This window comes from Staurois parvus, unplaced genomic scaffold (assembly GCF_062004578.1).
Source record: "Staurois parvus isolate SC_StPar_1 unplaced genomic scaffold, SC_StPar_1.0 ptg000006l, whole genome shotgun sequence".
In the NCBI taxonomy this organism is placed as follows: domain Eukaryota; kingdom Metazoa; phylum Chordata; class Amphibia; order Anura; family Ranidae; genus Staurois; species Staurois parvus.
The window spans coordinates 19,773,266-19,791,054 of NW_028317802.1; the positions used below are offsets into that span (position 1 = coordinate 19,773,266).

General features: G+C 41.9%; 1 protein-coding gene across 4 annotated transcripts in view; it reads right to left on the reverse strand.

Annotated features, from left to right (window-relative positions):
- The window catches only part of SLC25A48 (solute carrier family 25 member 48), a 236,134-nt gene that overhangs the window by 46,114 nt on the left and 172,231 nt on the right, over window positions 1–17,789 (reverse strand). For all 4 annotated transcript variants that reach the window (XM_089664357.1, XM_089664293.1, XM_089664429.1 and 1 more), the window contains exons 3-4: window positions 15,183–15,254; window positions 3,952–4,204 (exon numbers count right to left, since the gene is read on the reverse strand). In XM_089664357.1, coding sequence (XP_089520483.1) covers window positions 3,952–4,204; window positions 15,183–15,254 — 325 coding nt within the window. The remainder of the gene's footprint in view (window positions 1–3,951; window positions 4,205–15,182; window positions 15,255–17,789) is intronic.

A 17,789-nucleotide genomic window follows, 5' to 3' on the forward strand; every position in this document is an offset into this window, starting at 1 on the left:
GATGATGCAATATTAGCCTTTAATTGCATCACTTCACTGCATAAAAGCTGCAGTATCTGTAGCTGATTGTAGTTCGACAGCGTCTTTACATTTCGTTTTATGCTTATATAGGCTACTCAGTAATGCCTCGAACTTGTGTGAATAAAGCAGATAATTTCTGCTATATCTGCGGTGAAATAACTTTTATCTCACAAAAAAGGAGGATAACAGGAATGATTAAGAAAGCCTACAACTTGTATTTTGGCTGCAGGATAGGAGACCAGGACAAGAGCTGGGCACCACATATATGCTGCAATTCTTGTGGGACGGCACTGGAGCAATGGTTGAATGGAAAAAAGGCATCTATGCCTTTCGCTGTGCCAATTATTTGGAGAGAGCCAACAGATCATGTTAGTAATTGTTACTTTTGTATGGTGCCTCCAATTGTAAAAGGGCTAAATAAGAAGAAAAAGTTATCTGTGTGTATAATTATTATTTCCTTTATTTTTTGTTATTCCATGCCCCTTCTGTTTCCTCTCCTACAACCCTTCCTAATTCCCCCTTCCTCTACTCCTCCCTCCTTTCTCCCTTCCTTCCCTTTCCCCTCCCTGATTACCTCCCCCTTCCATTCCCAAATTGGAGTTCACTATCTGCCTTATAATGTAATACTGGGGTGCCCAAAAAAGTTTAATCTTTGAATCTCTGTTGTATAACACTATATTTAGGGGCCTACCTTTATTTTATATGCAAACTCCATATGTGACTATTTTGTTTGTTTGTACCTGCATTTTGAAATCTTCAGTACAAATTTATTGAACATTAAATTTCAATGGCACCTCAATACACATATATATAATAAGCACACCTGCCCCTCAGCACATTACAGTGCATGTTTTACTTGTGATCCTTTGACCCAAGGGCATGTTTAGGGCCCACTAAATGAATGGAGCATGATTTGATGTGCCATAAAGCATAGGTGTTAAGGGGCCCTTAATAATATTTGTTTATTCTGATGGCTAGTGTAGCACTCCCGGACGGGCCCCCACATATAGTGCCAACCCAGAAGGTGTTGTAAATATACAGGTCTGCCTTACCTGTTCAGAGGTCAGCCTTGGTTCCAGTCTCAAAAGCAAACCAACAAATGCAGGCTCAGTTTAGGGGTGTCTTTTTTCAAATTATATTGCAGATCTTGAACATAGGTAGGAAAGAGGGTAGAGGTTGCAGGATACTCAAAAGCACATGCAGGTATTGGAGGAACGATTTTCAAAGAAACACCTATTTCAACAGTATTGAGCCCTTCAATAGAAGCCCAAAAGTAATGCTGAGACTCATTGCGAGCAGTCACAGCTCTTGCAGCAGCCTCTGGTATCTAACCCCCAAAGCACTTGTACACCTGAAGTTATAGGCAAAAGGTAATACTCACAATCTCCAAAGGTAGTTCCTAACCAGCTCCCCTGCAACACTCTTCAGTGACAGGTTTCCTCTCTGGCCCAGCTTTCACGGGTACTGTCCTCCAGTAAGTCTCCTTCAGTCCAGCTTCATTCAGGCTCTCAACCATAGCATCTGCTGAGGCCTAATAGCGGTAGTTCTTCTGCATCACACACGCTGCCTCCCAGGGGAGGGGGGTACATACTCCAGAAGAGAGAGACCTCTGATTAGATCCTCCTAATCATTTCTTTTTTTTCCCCAGCTACGCACTCGGGGCCAGCCTCCCAGGGATTGGCTAAGGTTAGATAAATATTCATAATCCAGTGACTGACCCTCCAACAATATTTCTGGAACATTCTTCCAAAGGCAGGTAGAAGCAATCAGCCAGGCTTGGGGATGAACCCGATCAGACCTAGTAGGAAAATTGTACGTTATTGCTCTCATGATCATTGACACTTCACGAGGTGAGATCTTGTATGGTGCACCAGACCTAGGGAGACTGACAGTTGTTTGGTGTTCTTCCATTTGCGAATGATTGCACCAACTGTTGTCACCTTCTCACCAAGCTGCTTGGCGATAGTTTGGTAGCTCAGTTCAACCTTGTGTAGGTCTACAATCTTGTCCCTGACATCCTTGGACAGCTCTTCGGTTTTTGCCATGGTGGAGAGTTTGGAATCTGATTGTTTGACTGTGGACATGTGTCTTTTATACAGGTAACAAAATGAGATTAGCAGCACTCCCTTTAAGAGACTGCTTCTAATTTCAGCTTGTTACCTGTATGAAAGACACCTGGTAGCCAGAAATCCTGCTGAATGATAGGGGATCAAATACTTATTTCCCTCATGAACATGCAAATCAGTGCATAATTTGTTAGACATGCATTTCTTTTGATTTTTTTGTTGCTATTCTGTCTCTGAGTGTTACAATACATCTACCATTTGATTTTTAGACTGATCATTTCTTTGTGAGTGGGCAAACATTCAAAATCAGCAGGGGATCAGATACTTATTTCCTTCATTGCACATATGCATGTACCATATCGTTATGATCCCTCTACAAACTAGAAATCACAGTAGTAGAAATTACTACTCCAGTGACCTCCACTAGCTTCTGGGCCCCATGCCAAGCAACTGTTCTCCTGCATAGTAAACACAGGATTTCAGCCGCTCGGGTATGGGCACTGTTCAGAGGTTGCTTTGCATTTTCTCAATGTGTGCAAAGCATTGCCTAATTGGAGGAGGTGGAGAGGTGGGGCGGTTACGTCACAATTTCCACCTCATTCAAACAGAGAATACTTTGCAGTTATCGAGAAATTCAAAGCATTCTCTAAATGGGGCCCATGATCAGTGGTCTACATTCTGTGTTCAGAATGCAGCAGGGCAGCTACTTAGCAAGGGACCAGGAATCTATTGAGATTACTGGAGTAGTGGTGTTTACTAAAGTGATTTACAGCTTCTAGAGGGACCCCGAAGCTATGGTATATGAACAGTTACATTGGCCCAAACTGTAAATATTCCATACCTGGAATTAGAGTGGTTTTAAACATTCACATATACCCAGTGAAGTGAATGGCCTCAGGTGATACACAGAGATGAAACAAATAATCCTACAAAAGTTGTACCTATCTATCTACATCTGTCTGTCCCCTACATCCAAAGTGCAGAATTTACACAGGATCTCTCAGCTCTGAAAACCAGGGGGTGGGAGATGAAGTTACACTCAGTTAGGAGAGCTCTGAGAGCTGATTGGAGGGAAACAACACCCCCCTTCACACAGCACACAGGAACAGAGCTGAGGCTGTCAATCATAGGCTATGCCCTTCCCTGTCACCATTTTTCTCTTGGTGTCAGGAAAACACATCGGAAGTGACTCATGCTGATGGCAGAGGAATGAGGCAGTGGACAGAGATTTAATAAAACTGGTGCACTCATAATCTGGTGAAGCTGTGCATAGTATCCAATCAACTTCTCAATTCAGCTTGTTCAGTTAGGTTTTGGCAATTAAACTTGGAAGTTGATTGGCTTTTGTGCAGAACTGCACCAGATTTTGCACTCTCTAGTTTTAGTAAATAACTCCCTTAGTGTTTTGGGTTGAGACAAGCACACAATATAGAGGTATGCAATTTGTTCATATTTCACGTCTAAAGTTTACAACCACTTTAAGCTTTTTTAAGGAAGCAAACACAGGGACATTTTATAGTGGAAAGGAGAAGATGATAAATGCAGCAGTTAATACATTTTCATATAAATCCTTTGTAGATCTCAGCCAAGCCCATCCTGCACCTAGGCCTCATAGCAGCTAAATAGGCAAATATGACTATACCAGCAGTATATCTATGCTAGCAACAATTTTATTGTGCATGAAGTTTAAAGTGAAATAATTGTTGATTTGTTTTGTCAACTAAATGCCTTGATTATCATAGGTAATGTATAAATAAAGCCATCACTTTTTTGCAACAATTTTTGATTTCAGTGTTATATCTCAATAATACAAAGCTAATTTTTTTTACAGTTTTGAGACAAAATTAATGAACAGATATCCTACCTGGGAGGGATGTTTGTGTTTGCATTTGTAGTTTTATCTTTACCAGGTCAACAGGTCCACCAATCCCAACAGAAACCAGTCCTGCTAACATGCTGGCGATAGTTAAGTCTATGAAGTCCGGGGAGTGCTTTCTGTCTGTCTGTCGATGATGACTAATATATCTTTGTGCATTGCTGAAAACACCAAAAACTACAGAGTTGTAAATTGCTATGCTGGCCAAAGGGAATGACATTCCTTTAAAGAACCCAGCAACCTGGAAGAAAAGTAATATAAATACTATTTACTTGACTGTGTCTTAGAAATCAGATAACATCAGACATCAGTGCATCTAACAAACACAAAGACAGTATGAATTTAATAGAACTACAGCAGACAGAAACTGGAGCAGCTGTTCATACTAACTTCAGCTTGTTTAGATAAGCTTTAAAAATGAAAGCTAGATGCTGATTGGTTGCCATGGATAGCTGCTGTAGATTCTGTTGACTCCAGCCTTAGTAAATGCTCTTCTATGTGTACATATACAATACTACAGAATTAATAGTTTTTTGTTCATCATATAGTTACATAATTGTAGTACAGTATATATGCTTTTTCCTTTCTTTACCAACCAAAAATATATATATACCAGTTATTGTGATATGCTAATGTTAGTAATATGCTTTCTATATTATACATAGATGCTATAACTTACTGTAACTCTAGCGGTATATAGTTGAAAGCGTCACAGTAATTAAAAAACCCTGATATGCTTCACATATAACATACCTATATTTCAAAGTTGAACTTTACTCTTTAAATGAACATTAATTATTTTTAATCCTTATGCATTAGTAAAGAATAGTAAGGTCTGTTATATTTACTTGTTTCTGGCTTAGGCCAAATGGAATTGTGCATTGTATGTTATTTTTCATCTGGAGGAGGGGCTGTCTTGGCTAAATGTACCCTCCCTTATGCCTGAGCTAGGAGCTGATAGATTCCAGGAAGTAAATGCTACATGAATCACCTGCCCTACTTGTGTGGCTAGAAAAGTTAGGGAGGTGTTTTTCAAAGTGATTTTTCAACAAAATAAACCATGGAGACATGGGTGGATGGGCGAGTTTGCTTTGAATATTAAAAATGTATGTATAAATAGCCTTTTTGGTTTGTTGAACTCAAATACAGTTTAGTTCTGTTTTAACTAAAGGCTCCCTTAAGACAGTCTAAACAAGTCTCAGATCCAGTTACTATGGGATGCCTCATACAGTAAACAAAAAACGTTATTTTCCTTCTTTGACTGAGCCAAATCCTCCTTCATTTATCCTTCACTTGTTCACCCTCCAAGACACTGCAGCTCACAGTGGGACTGTTTCAGCAACAGAGGCAGATTTATCAAGAAAGCAGTTGACAGGGCTAGGTATAGCCAGGTGCTAACTAACAAGATACAGGCTTGTGAATTAGCAGTGACAATGCTAATAGCCCTTCCCCAGCAACTTTTTTTTCATCCCAGTGTAAGCAGGTGCTTATGGGGTGCCTATGAATATATTAAAATTAGTGTATTAATGGCATTGTGTGGTTATGCAGTGAGTTCAGGCTGCCTAGAGTGAGAAAGGGTTAACAGTGTCTCGGACCTTTCCTGTGTATTTTGGGTCATGCCCTCTTCTTTGGACCCAAAAATACAGAGGGAGGTCAGCCAGCCAGAGGTCAGAAGCACCCACATTGGGTCCCCACACGGGACTCTTCCTGGAGCCAGGACACCACCAGCTATGGATTTGAAGGACTTACTTTATGGAAGGGGTGAACCTGAGCAGCCTACACTAGATAGTTATGACTATTCTCATGTTCTGTAGTCATTTCTGTTGAATGGGCTGTGTTAATGAACATTCCAGTAAAATTACATTGTCTGTTTCATGCCTGGTCTGAAGACTCTACAGTACATAGAGGTGCATTAAGGTACTTGGCATATCCAAAGAACAGGGCATGTAACAGACACATGGAGATAAAGAGAAAAAAAACTAGAGAGCGACCACCAAGGGTTACCGATATAGAGGAGTCAATGAGAAGTTCCAAGGATGCTACAGGTAACCAGGACTGGTGGGAATGTAATAGCAGCTAGCCAGTGGGAGAGAGGTACTGGGCATGGGTGATGGGTCCTCTGGTTAGAGAGGGGGTTGATGCTCTGACTCCCTCCCTAGCGGTCGATGCCCCTCAGTCCATGCTTAGTGCATGGCTGGACCCCTACTCTGTCACTGGGAATGGGGTGACAGGAAGGCTGGGCTGTGTTCACCTCAAAATGCTATATTCGGGAAAACAATGTGGACCAAGTGGTTCAGTGTCAAGATGATACCATCTTGGACTTGGCGGTACACTACAATCACCAACTTATCACCATGCAACGCCATATTGAAAAATTGCACTATAGGGGCTGCAGGTGGACTCTCCAGGTTCAGGGCACAACAGCAACAGAAGAGCCAGATCAAATACCACAGGATCTCCAGATCCTTTTTGACGATCTCTTGGAGAGGCCTCCAGACACTCCAGTGGTGTTCAAGCAGGCTTATTGAGTGCTGCGACCACGGGTATACTGTAGATATTGTCTGTTGCTTTGTGGACTATCAGCTAAATAAAGAGATCCTCAGTACAGCCCGCTCCCAGAAGGAATTCACTTTTTCAATGGGTTAGACATTCAAGTCTTCCAGGACCTGTTTCTTATCACCATATGCAGTCAGAGAGCCCTCCATCCTCTCCTGCAAGTTTTACAGGACAAATTCCCTACAGATGACATTTCCCCTCAGTCTCTCAGCTACGTACCAAGACTTTCATAGCTTCTGTGATATCCTGCACCTCCAGAGGGTAGTTGTTCATGAATGGTATTAAGAATTTTGACTTCATGAGGCACTTCCACTGGCTCAACCATTTATTGGTTGGCATTGGGGGGGGGGGGGGTCGGGGCCACTCCAGCTTTTATAGGAGGGCAGCTGGTTCTAGGGCTTCGAGCCCAACTGAGGAGGTGGGGTAATCTCCCTTAGTTTCTGGAAAACCTGCAGCAAGGCTGTACAGCTTGGTCACCATTGGTGCAGGCAGGTAAGTATTAATCGTTAAGTAGCCTATCTGTTGTCTTACTCTGGTGCTGTTGTGAGCAGACAGTCTGGGCATTCATTCCATTGTCCTATATGGCTCTGCTATATATTCATTTTTGAGAAGATGTTGTACTTGCAGGATCTCTATACCTGATTGGCTGTTGGGGCGTGCTTCGGGTTCCTAATTTGTTAATCATTCCACCTCCATCCCTCACTTATTTCCCTCCCACTTTCCCCTCTCCCCTGTTTTCCTTTTTGCCCTTTTCTTTTAATCTGCTAGCTTTTGTGCTTCACTTTTCTTGCACGGTTTGCTGCCTGATTATCTAGGTGGGAGTGCTGGGTGCCCCCCTTTCCTGCTCTCCCTCATTGAATTGATTTTATTAGAGTTATTCTTTAGTGTCTCCCCACAGTCTCCGCATACCTAGTCCTTCACATGGTGGATTCTGTGAGTTCCATACATCCTTTGCAATGGAGGTTTTTGTCCCTTAAAGCGGAGTTTCTCCCAAAAGTGGAAGCTACGCTTATCTGCCTCTTTCCCCCACCCCCTCTGCTGCCACATTTGGCACCTTTTTTGGGAGAAGGGGGGAGCGGATACCTGAAAGGAAGTTTGGACCAATGTGTGGTTGTAGATGGGAGGTTTCTGTTTTTAAAAGGCATCCTTCATGGTAAACTGCTCACCTTGGCAAATGTATATACTGGACAGGTCTTCATGCGTCAAATTAGTGTTCTTTTGCAGGAGTTTGCACAAGATATTGTAGTAATGGGGCGGGACTTTAACGCCCCTCTGAAACCTATTTTGGATACCTCCTCCTGTATGTCCGTCCTTCCAAATTGTGGCTCTCAAGGTGATTAAATCAAGCTTAGCCAATTTACTACTCAATGATACCTGGCACCTCTTACATCCATGCACTAAAGAATATACTTTCTTTTCTCTTCCACACAACAAATACTCCAGGATAGATTTTTTTCTCCCTGTCACAGGCAGATTTGCAATTCCTCACTGAGGTGACTATTGAGCCATTGGTCCTTTCTGACCATCATCCCATTAAGATGACTCTTACGATTCCTGTGCATGAGGCTCATACAAAAATTTGGTGTCTAGATGCTTCTTTGTTGTAGGACCCAGTAGACTCTCAGACTCTGCAGGAGAAGTTGCGGGAATATTTCTCCTTAAACGACACAGAGAATATGTCTCCTATTCTTCAGTGGGAGATGCATAAGAGTGTGATCATAGGGGAATTCTTGTCCCTTTCAGCTCACAGGAAATGTGACCAGTAGCTTGTCTCAGATTTACTTTCCCAGGTGAAATCATTGGCGTTTTACCAAAAACAGTCGCAGGCTCATGTTACCTATCTTGAACTTGCTGGTGCATGGCAAGAACTATTAGGTGAGTTGAGTAAACGTACCCAACTGAGACTGACCCTAAATCAAAAATTCTTTATGAGTTTAACAAAAGTGACCACCTCCTGGTGAGAATGTTGAATGCTAAAAGGAATGGAACGTACTTAGAAAGGCTTAGAGATAGACATGGTAAACAATATGTTTTTACCAAGTATATTGCGGAGCAGTTTCACCTTTATTATTAACAATTGTATAATCTTCCAAGTGGGGACCCCTCGAATCCCTAGGCTGGATCCTACAAGCATCACATACGCAATTTCTTAGGAAAATATGCCCCTCCCACAATTTCCATGGCAGAGGCCTTTTGTTTGGATGCCCCTCTGAACTCCAAAGAATTGCATATAGCAATAAAACAGATGAAACCTGGGAAAAGCCCTGGACCTGGAGCCTCTTTGAATCATTCCTCTCTTCACATTTTGTGAGGGCGTTCAACTCTCTGGTGGAAGCCCCTGTGCCGATGAGCCTGCTGGCAGCCCATATAGCGGTTCTATCAAAAGAAGGTAAGGATTTAAGACAAGTTACCAACTATGGTCCCATTTCTTTCCTTAATGTGGACATTGAACTGTATGCTAACAACTTGATGAACCACCTATTGCCCGCAATTCACACTCTTATTTCCTCCAAGCAGGTGGGATATGTCTCGGGCTAGGGGCAATACCAAAAAAGGCAATTAATATCCAGGTGTGGGTCTTCTCTTGTTGCTGGACGCAGAAGACATGGGACTATCTCACCACAGTCTTGCAACATGTGGGCTTTAAATCACGATTCTGGTGTTTTACATCAAACCCTTGGCCAGGGTGAAGGTGAAAAGTTACCATTATGATGGCTTTGAGATCCACAATGGAGCAAGGTGGGGTTTCCCACTTTCACCCCTAATTTTCTTTTACAAAGAATTTTATTGCAGAATAGATAACATCAGAGAATCAGTCAAAAGCAGATGCACTGACTGACAGGAATAAAACATACAAGTTTTTTTATGAATAATACAGAATATGTACCGATGGGAAGACAAGAAAATAAACTTTGTACACAAGTGCCGTATATAAAAAAGGAAAACAAAACAATAAGTTGCAAAAATGGTAGACATAGACCAATGACATAATAAACTAAAAGAAAAAGTTGTCACTATATCAGCATACAGAAGGCGGGGAAGATGGAATATGGAGTCTCGCTGAATGCATATCTATATTCAGGGCTCCCGATGGAGTCCAGCATATGGAGATAGTATTGGTGGTACGGTACTCAAGGCAGAAATCACAATCAGCACAAATATCGTAAGAACATACTAAATAGAAGAAAAGAAAGGAACGAAGAGAAAGGAGACAAAAAAAAGACAAAGAAAAGGGCTCCAGGGGGACCACAATAGAAAAAGAGAAAAATAAAATGGTATGTAAAGCTTAGATCAACAAGAGGGACTGGTGAAATCTCGACGGTTGGTCTATATCAAGCCAGGGACGCCAGGTCTGCAGGAACTTTGTATGGGTGTCTAACAGTATAGCCGTCAGCTTTTCATTAACCATTATAAAGTTCATCCAATTTTTGACAGCCTCAAAGATGAGGAGGGGAGTCTTTCAGCCCTCGCGACTGACAGGAGCTATGTTGAGAACCAGCTACATCCATTCCCTTAATATCAGGATGCATACGAATGGCTTCTGCCAAAGGTTCTAAAGCCAAAATAAATAGTATGGGAGAAAGTGGGCAACCTTGTCTAGTTCCCCTGCCAATCAGGAATGTTGAGGACTCAAAACCGTAATATTTGAGTTTTGCTTGGGGGGATGTATATAGCGAAGAAATCCAACGCAAAAACGAGGGACCAAAGCCAAAGTGGTGAAGAACCGACATAAGATAAGGCCAGGACAAAGTGTCAAAAGCCTTGTTGATGTCTAGAGATAGGAACATCATATCAATTTTGCGAGTATGAGCCAGATGTTGTAACTGTAAAATGCGTCTGATGGCATCGCCCACTTGTCTGTGGGGGACGAAACCCACCTGGTCTTTCTTAATCAGACAAGAAAGGAAAGAATTCAAATGAGTGGCTAAGATTTTGGTTATGATTTTCATGTCGATGTTAATAAGAGAAATTGGCCTGTAATTTGCCCAAGAGGAATGATCTCGATCCAGTTTTGGGATCATAACCACGTTAGCAGTCAGAGAGTCAGGGGAAAAAGTTGAACCTCCCTTCACCACATTGTACATAGTGGCAAGGTGAGGAGCAAGCACATCAGCTAATTTCTTGTAATATAAAGCTGTATATCCATCTGGGCCTGGGCGTTTGCCCATCTTCAGATCCGCAATGCAATGCAAAACTTCTGATATTTGAATATCACTATCCATCAGGTCCTTATGAGCCTGAGTCAAAGTAGGCAAAGACAAATGGGACAAGAAGTCAGAGATAGACTGGGGATCAGCTCGTGTGGGATCCGTATAAAGTGTGGCAAGTCAATGCCAGAATTCCTCCCCCCAATTTTCAATTTAGCCTTGGAACCTTTGCTCTGCATAATTCACACACATTTGGACATTAAGGGATTTCGAGTGGCCAGATGAGAATATAAGTTAGCCTCGTATCCTGATGATATGTTGCTGTTTCTCACAAAGCCTCATATCTTCCTTCTGAATGCGATGGCGGTCTTGGATCATTTCTCAAAATTGGCAAATTTATGCTTTAACTACATGAAATCATGGATATTTAACCTTGGACTTTCAAGACAGGAAGTGGCCCAATGAGAAAGCAATTTCCCCTTCGCCTGGAAAGACGAAGCAATTGCATATTTGAGAACTGAGCTGCCTGCAGATGTGACCCTACTTTTTTCCTGTAATTTCACTCACTATTGCAACATATCCAGGAGATCTAAAGTCTTGAAACCTCAAGCCACTCTTGCTGTATGGGCAGATGGCGGCATTAAAGATGACTATTTTTTCCCAGGTTCTTGTACTCATGTTCTCCCAGACAGTCTAATGATTATTTGGAACCTTCTTACAGCATAGCACAGCACAGTAATTTTAGATTGGTATGCACCTTTCTTCAGCTTTCCTCAAACCCTGGGCCTTTGACTCCACTCAGATGGAACCCTTCTTTTGCACTGGACATGAGCGGATCTTTCTTACTACCTGGCCATAAGCCCAGCCTAGAGCATTTAAATTTTCCATCATGGAACAGTTATAGACTGGAGTCATGTTCCTCACTAGGGAGTCATGTTCCTCACTCAGCTATACCTTTTTAGACATACCTACAAATTTGCCACTACTTGAATGGGCTAGAGGTTAGGACAGCATTTAAGAGAGAATGGACTCCATTTGAGTCTGTTTGTAAAAGGGAGTCACCCCAACAGCATTTGGTTTCTGATCTTTACTCTGTTATTTTCAGCCTGTCCATCGAAGTCAGATAAAGAGTGTGAGGCTTGGGAGATGGACCTGGATGGCTACCTGGAGAAGGAAGCGTGGGAACAGATTAACTCTCTTGTGCATAAAGGCACTCTTAATGTACACACACAAAAGAACGCTTATAAAATCCGGGCATGATGTACAGAGTCTTCTCATTGCTACACAAAATATTCCCATTGGTTCCTGATCGCTGTAGCGATGTGCAGTGGCAGAAAGCAATATTTCTTTGAGCTGCCCACATCCCACTTCCTTTTGGGCTTCTCTCCACAATGTCACTTCCTAAGTCACTGGATGTGCATTGGCTTTTACTCTGGCACAATATTTTCTGCACCGTACTACAAAACTGATTTGTATAGCAGGTCTTTGTTATTGCATATGAAAAACGCTGCCAGGCTTTGTATACCAATACATTGGCGAGACACTGCCCCACCTAGTGTATGGGACAGGCTGGCACATTTGAGCAGATTAGTAGAGATGGAGGAGTTAATCTACATAGCCCAGGATAGAACTTCTGTATTTATGAACATGTGGGCATGCTAGTTGCAGTTTAGAGCTATGGATTAATATAAAAGGCTCACCACTTAGATGTTCCCCTCTGGTTATACAGTATGCCACTACATACTGTAATATGCTGTGTCTGTTGTACACCAGTGATCTGGGTAATGGCTTGGTTCAGTGGCAGCAAAGTACAGTTTACATGCCTCAGTCCATAGCTATCTTCCTTGGACTACAAAACAACTCCACTCTAAGTAAAAGAGATGATGAGAGGGACAGATGTTTATAGTCCAAATCAGAAGAGCAGCAGAGAATAACAAAGCTGCTCCTCCATAGATGCAGGTCAGCACTACTAATATGACCAATTTTGGCTAGGTATGTGGCCAGCTTTGAGGAAACCTATGATTAGAAAATTGACCATAAAATAGCGTGAAAAGAAAAGACACCAAAAGGTGCCTGTGTGAACCACTCATTTAATAAAATATTTTCCTTGTAGGCAGGAGCCCAAGTAAAAATTATGATTTGGGCTAGTTATGTTAAATTCTGGATGGCACTGCAGGAGGCTAACAATTCTTGTGACATCTCTCCCTGTTTTTATGTCACTTCCCCTGTTCAGGTCATATAAAATGGGGAAGGCAGTCTTGGGTGCACAGTCTAGGCATGGAAGTGGCTGTGTAAAGACCAGTGTCATGATGTGATCTATCTTGTCAGTGATCTACCCTTCAATGAGCACCAATCCCAGGTTTCGTGTGTATAGTGACAATCGGAGGGAGACTTTGCTTAAATCACGATATGGGCAGCATCACAAGAGGAGGCGAAGTGCATCCAGTTGCAGCACAGCCCAATGTATGGGACAGTGAGGAGAGCACTATATTATGTTTGAGGATATGTTATTCACTGCAAGCTACCACATTGTGTGAAGTAATCTATACAGTAAACACAGTTCTTGAGAAAGAAATGTTGCCTGGTCTGAATTATGATGAGAATCAAGTGTATTACTACTGGGTGTATTCATAGTGTATTCAGAAGAACGGGGAGTTGGGAGCAAGCCATGTTTACCCTCTGGGTTAAGAAGAAGAATAGCTGTGCAGTAGCAAGTGTCATCAAGTCAATCTTTGACCTTGTGTATCTACAAATAAACATTCTGGTTTAGAAGAATAGGTGTGTAATAAGGAGAAGCAGCCACTCAACAGAGGAAGTGGTGATGGGGGCAGATGACAGGGGGCCCTGGTAGCGATGGTGCAACTTAGTACTTTTTGCACCTCCTTTAGCAGTAGGGTCTTCATACTGGAGCCCAGTGCAGTGCAGGATTTCCATAGGGACTGCCTGCACTCAGGTTTTACAAGGCCTTTTGAAATTAAGTATGTGGGCTTCCCTCTGTGCTTACTGATGGGTAAAGTTAAAGGTGCAGTGTTAAGGTATAGGCTTGTGGCATAAAATGTTTTCTTCATGCAGGGTAGGGGGTGCGCACGCTGCCCTACCTGCACTGACATTGGCTCCCGAAGATGTCAGTGCAAAGCAGAGAGCCAAAAACCAGCACAAACACAACAAAGCACACAATAAAAACAGTCCCTATCACACAATTAACCCTTTGATCACCCCTGATTGTTAACCCCTTCCTTCCCAGTGTCATTAGTATAGTGTCAGTGCTTTTTATTAACACTGCACACTGTATTAGTGTCACTGAAGATGCCAGTGGCAGTTAGTCAGTTCCCACCCAGTGTCAGTAAGTGTCAGAATGCCCGCTGCAGTCCCGCTATAAGTCGCTGATCACCGTTATTATTAGTATTAAAAAAATAAAAAAAAATAAAAATCTCCAGTACATATATACCGCCATTTGTAGACGATAAAACTTTTATGCAAACCACTTATAATACACTTATTGTTTGTTTTTGTTTTTTTTTTTGAGGGGGGAAGTTATCAAAGACATGTAGCAGAACATATTTTGGCCTAAATGTATGAAGAGATTTTATTTTTATTTTTTTTTATTGGATGTGTTTTATAGAAAAAAGTAAAAAATATATTTGTTAACATTTTTGATCTTTTTTTATTTATAGCGCAACAATAAAAAACCCAGTGATGATAAAATACCACCAAAAGAAAGCTCTATGTGTGAAAAAAAGATATAACCTTCATTTGTGTTGCATGACCGCGCAATTTTCAGTTAAACTAGCACAGCGCCGTATAGCAAAAAATAGCCTGGTCATGAAGGGGGGTAAATATTCCGGAGGGCAAGTGGTTAAAGTGGTTGTAAAGAGAGAAGGTTTTTTTACCCTACTGCCATCTATGCAGTAAGGTAAAAAAACTTGCATGCAGCTTCCCCAGCAACCCCCCTAAATAGATGCCTGAGCCCTATCTTGATCCAGCAATGTACACGAGAGCCGAGGCTGTCTTAACTCTCTCACTCCTCTTTGACTCTTGACTTTGACAGAGCAACAGGAGGCATTGGCTCCCACTGCTGTCAATCAGAGCCAGTGACGAGGAAGCAAGGGGGGGCGCTAACCCCCGCTCTGTAGGTCTTATGGAAACTCAGAGCAGCGCCTGGGAGTGAACATGCACAAGAATGCATTCAAACATGGGGGTGGAGCCAGGAGCACCAGTGGGGGACCCAAGAAGAGGGAGAACAGGGCTGCTCTGTGCAAAGCCATTTCAACCATTTAAAAAAAAAAAAAGAAACCCATACAATCACTTTAGCTCTGAAATGATGATAAACTTGAAATATACAAACATCACAAGCCTGGATTCAGGGCATGCAAAGTTGCAAAGTTGATTTTTTACTGTGTCACCAAGTTATGTTCATTTTTGTTAGTTTTAAAATGACAGGTTTAATATAGGAAATGTACTGCTGTATAGGAACTTATTTAAAACGAAGGTGGTAGAAAATTGAAATGTACTCACATTTTCATTCCTGTAAATTCTAAAAATGCAGTTAAATGTATTGCCATATCCTTGGCCAGCCTGTAATCGAGCCTTTAAATGAAAAAAGTTAGAAATTAATATTAGCTTCTTTTTGGGATAGCTTGTTTTACACATACAGTTGCAAGAAAAAGTATGTGAACCCCTTGGGATTACGTGGAGTTTTGCATGAATTGGGCATAAAATGTGCTCTGAACGTCATCTAAGTCACAACAATAGAAGAACACAGTCTGCTGAACATAATACTACACAAACATTAGATGTTGCCATGGTTTAATTGCACATAACATGTAAACATTCACAGTGCAGGTAGGAAAAAGTATGTGAACCTTTGAACTTAATAACTGGTTGACCCTCCTTTGACAGCAATATCCTCAACCAAACGCTTCCCATAGTTGCAGATCAGACCTGCACAACGATCTGGAGTAATTTTGGACCACTCCTCTTCACAAAACTGTTTAAGTGTAGCAATATTCTTGGGATGTCTGGTGTGAATCGCTCTCTTAAGGTCATGCCACAGCATTTCAATCGGGTTGAGGTCAGGACTCTGACTGGGCCACTCCAGAAGGCGTATTCTGTGCTGTTGCAGCCATTGTTTTGTTGAATTACTTGTATGCTTTGGGTCATTGTCCTGTTGCATCACCCATCCTCTGCGGAGCTTCAGTTGGCGGACAGATGGTCGTACGTTTTCCTGAAAAATGTCTTGATAAACTCTGGAATTCATTTTCCCATCAATGACAACAATCTGTCCAGGCCCTGAGGCAGCAAAGCAGCCCCAAACCATGATGCTCCCTCCGCCATGTTTTACAGTGGGGATGAGGTTTTGATGTTGGTGTGCTGTGCCTTGTTTTCTCCACACATAGTGTTGTGTGTTCTTCCCAAACAACTCAATCTTGGTTTCATCTATCCACAGTATTTTTTGCCAGTACTGCTGTGGAACATCCAGGTGCTCTTTTGCAAACTTCAAACGTGCTGCAATATTCTTTTTGGACAGCAATGGCTTCCTCCGTGGTGTCCTCACATGTACTCCATTCTTGTTTAATGTTTTCCTTATTGTAGATGTGTCAACAAAAATGTTAGCATGTGCCAGAGATTTCTGTAGGTCTTTAGCTGACACTCTGGGATTCTTCTTTACCTCATGCAGCATTCTGCGCTGTGCTCTTGCAGTCATTTTTACAGGACGACCACGCCTAGGAAGAGTAGCAACAGTGCTAAACTTTCTCCATTTGTAGACAGTCTGTCTTACCATGGACACATGAACATCAAGGCTTTTGGAGATACTTTTGTAACCCTTTCCAGCTTCATGCAAGTCAACAATTCTTGATCGTAGGTCTTCTGAGAGCTCTTTTCTGTGAGGCATGGTTCACATCAGACGGTGCTTCTTGAAACCAGTAAACCCAAAACAGGTGTGTGTTTTTTAAGGGCAGGACAGCTGTCAGCAACACATCCAATATAATCACACTGATTGGAGTCAAGGTTGGCTCACTCCTGGCTCCAATTAGCTCTGGGAGAAGTCATTAAGCTAGGGCCTCACATACTTTTTCCTCCCTGCACTGTGAATGTTTACATGTTATGTGCAATTAAACCATGGCAACATCTAATGTTTGTGTAGTATTATGTTCAGCAGACTGTGTTCTTCTATTGTTGTGACTTAGATGACGTTCAGAGCACATTTTATGCCCAATTCATGGAAAACTCCACTTAATCCAAAGGGGTTCACATACTTTTTCTTGCAACTGTATGAGCTATAAATCTTGCAGTGTACTTACATTTGCCACATTGACAAAATGTCAGTGTGCACAGAGATTACCAGTGTCCAATAAACATTTTGGGTTTTCCCCCAGAGCTTAGGAATGTGGTGAAGATTCATTTTGCAAAGAATACTCAATGATGTGCAAGGAAAATTAAAAAAAGAACAGCATTTCTGCTTGTACATGATTGAATGATGAAAATCAGCAAAGAGTCAGGGCGGCACGAGTGCGCCAAATCAAGTATATATATATGTGATTTTGCATTTCCGGGTAAGGGGCGCCTTCATTTGTGGCCTCGGCTGTCAATCACTGGGTCCTGGTCGGTGATTCCTCGCCGGCACCAGGAGATCTCAGAACGTTACCAACAGGGGAGAGACCTGTGTATAAACAACACAGATCTCTCCCCTGTCAGCTCCTGCACAGTGCTTTGTATGGCCCTGCATAGCAGAGCCAAACAAAGCAGTGTGGTTACAGTGTAAAACACACACACACATAGCACACAGTTAACCCTTTGATTGCACCACGTTTCCTCTTCCTGCCCAGTTCCATTAGTACAATGTCAGTGCTTTTTATTAGCACTGATCACTGTATTGGTGTCACTGGGGATGTCAGTGTCAGAATGCCCACCACAGTCACTCAATAAGTCACTGATCGCCACCATTACTAGTAAAAAAAAAATTCCAGTATATATACCACCATTTGTAAACACAATAACTTTCACGTAAACCAATTAATTTACACATATTGGGATTTTTTTTAGCAAAGACATGTAGCAGAATACAGTTTGGCCTAAATTTAAAACGCAATTAGATTAAATTTTTTTTACTGGAAATATTTA